The sequence below is a fragment of the Agrilus planipennis genome, unplaced genomic scaffold, assembly GCF_000699045.2.
Source record: "Agrilus planipennis isolate EAB-ADULT unplaced genomic scaffold, Apla_2.0 scaffold170, whole genome shotgun sequence".
In the NCBI taxonomy this organism is placed as follows: Eukaryota; Metazoa; Arthropoda; class Insecta; order Coleoptera; family Buprestidae; genus Agrilus; species Agrilus planipennis.
The window spans coordinates 20571-24427 of record NW_020440530.1 but is presented as its reverse complement, the minus strand read 5'-3'; the positions used below and the strand labels follow the sequence as shown (position 1 = coordinate 24427).

The 3857-nt window shown below is 33.2% G+C and overlaps 1 protein-coding gene across 1 annotated transcript in view; it reads right to left on the bottom strand.

Moving 5' to 3' along the window:
• Positions 1-30: 30 nt before the first annotated feature.
• The window catches only part of LOC112906097 (catalase-like), a 7701-nt gene continuing 3874 nt past the window's right edge, over positions 31-3857 (bottom strand). The window contains exon 2 of the mRNA XM_025979743.1: positions 31-1624. Coding sequence (XP_025835528.1) covers positions 176-1624 — 1449 coding nt within the window. The 3' untranslated portion in view covers positions 31-175. The remainder of the gene's footprint in view (positions 1625-3857) is intronic.

Sequence of the window (3857 nt, the reverse complement as noted above, 5' to 3'; positions counted from 1 at the left end):
TGAATGTGGTTGATAAATTAAAGATTAATCGAATAAAATACAAACATATTTATTATCACAAAATATACAACTTAAAATCGTTATTAAATTATTTATAAAAGTTATAATTGTATTAAAATGCAGTCCCAGAACCTGTGCGAGATCCCAACTTATCCTGTTTCACATCCATCACTATTCAAAGATTTGCGCGTTTATACAATGACAATTTTTCAGTTAATCTTTTTCCTAAATCTGCATCTACTTGTGTAAAATTCTTAACAGCACGTTGCTGAATAAATTCTACAGCATCTTTGATACTTCCAGCAAGATTTGAGGCTAATCTTTCTTTTGCTGCTTCATCTAAAACATTTCTGTACAGAGTTCCTGCTTGACTGAAATTATCTTCGTCCCCTGTATCAAATCTTTGCACATCTCCAGATAAATCGAAAGGTGGAGCAAGAGATTTAGCTCTTGCATCGTTAGTTGGACCACCAAAACTATTAGGATGGTAGTTTGGAGCGCCTTTTTGATTGTCAATAGCCATAAAACCATCCCTTTGATAGTTGCGAACTTTGTAGGGACAGTTAACTGGTATTTGAAGGTAATTTGGTCCCAAGCGGTACCTTTGTGTGTCGCTGTATGAAAACATTCGCCCTAACAACATCTTATCCATTGATGGTTCAATTCCTGGAATCATATTGGCTGGACAGAAAGCAATCTGTTCTACTTCTGCAAAATAGTTTTCGGGGTTCCTGTTAAGCACCATTTTTCCCACTTGTATGAGAGGATAATCAGAATGAGGCCAAGTTTTAGTAACATCAAATGGATTTAATTTGGAGTTTTTTGCCTGTTCATGGGTCATAACCTGTATGTGTAAAGTCCATGAAGGATAGTTATTGTTTGCAATAGCATTGTACAAATCCCTAATTGCATAGTCTGGATCAGACGAAGCCAAACGGGCAGCCTTGTCCACATCCAAATTTTTGACACCTTGATCTGTTTTGAAATGAAACTTACAGTAAATTGATTTGCTGTCGGCATTTACGAGCTTAAACGTGTGTGATCCATAACCGTTCATGTGTCTATAACCATCGGGAATTCCTCTATCAGAAAACATGTATGTGATTTGGTGGGTGGTTTCTGGTCTTAAAGTAATGAAGTCCCAAAACATGTTTGCATCTTTAAGATGGGTTGCAGGGTTTCGCTTCTGAGTGTGAATGAAATTGGGGAACAATATGGGATCGCGAATAAAGAAAATAGGAGTATTATTACCGACCAAGTCCCAGTTACCATCTTCTGTATAAAATTTAACAGAAAATCCTCGGGGATCCCGAACTGTATCTGCTGAACCAGATTCACCACCCACCGTAGAAAAACGCACAGCAACCGGAGTTTTTTTACCAACTTGGTCAAAAACTTTTGCAGCCGTGTATTTACTTATATCATGGGTAACTTCAAAATAACCAAAGGCACCAGCGCCTTTTGCGTGGACCACTCTTTCGGGTATCCGTTCACGATCAAAATGAGCCATTTCATCCACATACGCTATGTCGTGAAGAAGAATTGGACCCCTCAACCCTACAGTGAGGGATGCATCTTTTGTTATCAAAGGAGCACCATGGCTTGTTGTTGCAGGACTAGTTTCCTGAAAGAAAAAAGGGTATTTTAAGTTCTCTTTACGATTTTTATCCATCAAACACGAAATGATACCACTGATTAAGTAAAAAAGTAAGTAAGAAAAATCCAGTTTATTCATAACAAGATACATATTTATGTATTTATGTTGTTATGTAAAAGAATGAGATAAATGTGCATTACAACTATTGCATAAATTACATTTAATCAATTTTAATAAAGTCATACCTTTAAGCAATAAAAAAGCAATGTGTATTCATTNTACGTTTCAAAAGGTGGCCATCCGGTTATAATAACTTACGATTACGGTAAAAATGCCTAAGGATAACTCTTCTGTGTTATTATCATTATTATTTAAAACAAAAACCCAAGTTATCCTAATCAGAAAAATGTAAAGTACTTCTACACCATAATAAATTGGTATACCTTTAAACAGCACGAAATTATTATACCTATTAACTTTACTAAGTAAATTGTAAGTTATCACAATTTAAAACTTTTTTAAAAATCAGGTACAAGTTGTTTGTTGTGACAATACCTAATGCATATATTTTTCTCATAAGTTAACCTTAATGCCCAACCATAATAAGTAATAAGTACTCACCACACGTGAAGAAACTCCCTTTTCTCTTGTTTGTTCGCACACAAATTGTCACATATTTTTTAAATTTGTCTATTCGCCAAATTAAAGGCCAAGTACACAACGCGACACTAAAACTTTAACTGAACAAACATAGAAGTAGGCAGTCACAGAATGTTTAACTATATATAGGCAATTGGCAACAATCAATGGATCAACCAATGAGAAAATTTTAATTCAAATTTACAGTTTTTTACACCAAAATAAAAAATATTGTTTCTTATAAGAAACTTTAATCAAAAGCATAATTAAAACATATTTAATACATTACTAACACATCATTTACTTTCTGAAAAATTATTAGCAGGTACTTCTGAAAAAGTAATTTAACTTAAATAATAGAAAACGTAACGGTTAAATTGTAGAACTGTCATATTATAATTTGTAACTTTAATATTAGAGATGTGTATTTTATTTACTTTTCATTTTCTGGATCGTTGATTAAGGAACAGTTTTCTTTAGTTTGTTCATTTATTGGTGTTTCAATATTAAAAGAATCTTCTAACTGACGATGTTTTCTTACCAAAGCAGCAAATTTCATCTGTTGTTGTGCAATTTCAAAGCTTAGTGTTAAGCTTTCTTTCTCTAAATTTCTTAACTCTTTAAAACAATTTTCTTTTTTCTTATGCATTTCTTCGTAAAATGTAGTGTCTGATGGTGGTTCCATTATTTTAGAATAACCTCTAGTTCCCGTTTACAAATGAATGAATATTATAATTAATTGTTAAGAATAATTGTTTAGTCAAAGGTAGGCAGATTTATTTAATTAATGACATGGCTGGTCAACAGTTTCTTTATAGGTACCTACTCATTGTTTAATAAAAATATATCGTTGTTATATTACCATTTCTAAAACGGTACGTATTTATTTTCCAATCGTGCATTTAACCTTAACCGATTCATATTTGATGTTGGCAGCCTTGTAGTCATTGCTGTGACATAAATATAAAATAGGTAATCTGAAATTGCTCTTTAATTAGACTGTCCATATATAAAGTGTCCTAGATTTACATACACGTGAAAATGCATACAATACCAATTTTTAAAGTATTAATAAATTACGTAACTACCATAATATGTGACGCCACTTACTGTTCATGCAATGAAAATAGAAATAAATGTTTAGATTATGGTGGGTGTGTTCCGAAATATAACCCAGCATACTGGCCAGTGCTGATGGCGTCTTGAATCGACGCCATATTGTACTGGTGTGCCACCATATTACACTGGTGAGACAAGTGTGACTATTCAAACGGGCGTATGTGTATCAGACTTTGAGGAATTTTTTATTGTAAGAAACTTTAATAACTTTTGGAGCAAAATTGTTGCAAACAAGCGCAAACACTATTCTCAATATGACGTCAATTTAACATCAACTCACTGGCCAGTATATTTCGAAACGAATCAACAGTATGGCGTCGATTTATGACGTCATCAGCACTGGCCAGTATGCTGGGTTATATATTGGAACGCACCCAGTGTAAATTAATTTTTTGGTTGGTATTGTTATAGACAACTTCGTTCGAATATGATTAATAATTCTTAAGAATACTTACTGTGGAAATCGTATATCTCATCCTTAACCCCCTATAGCGTATATTAT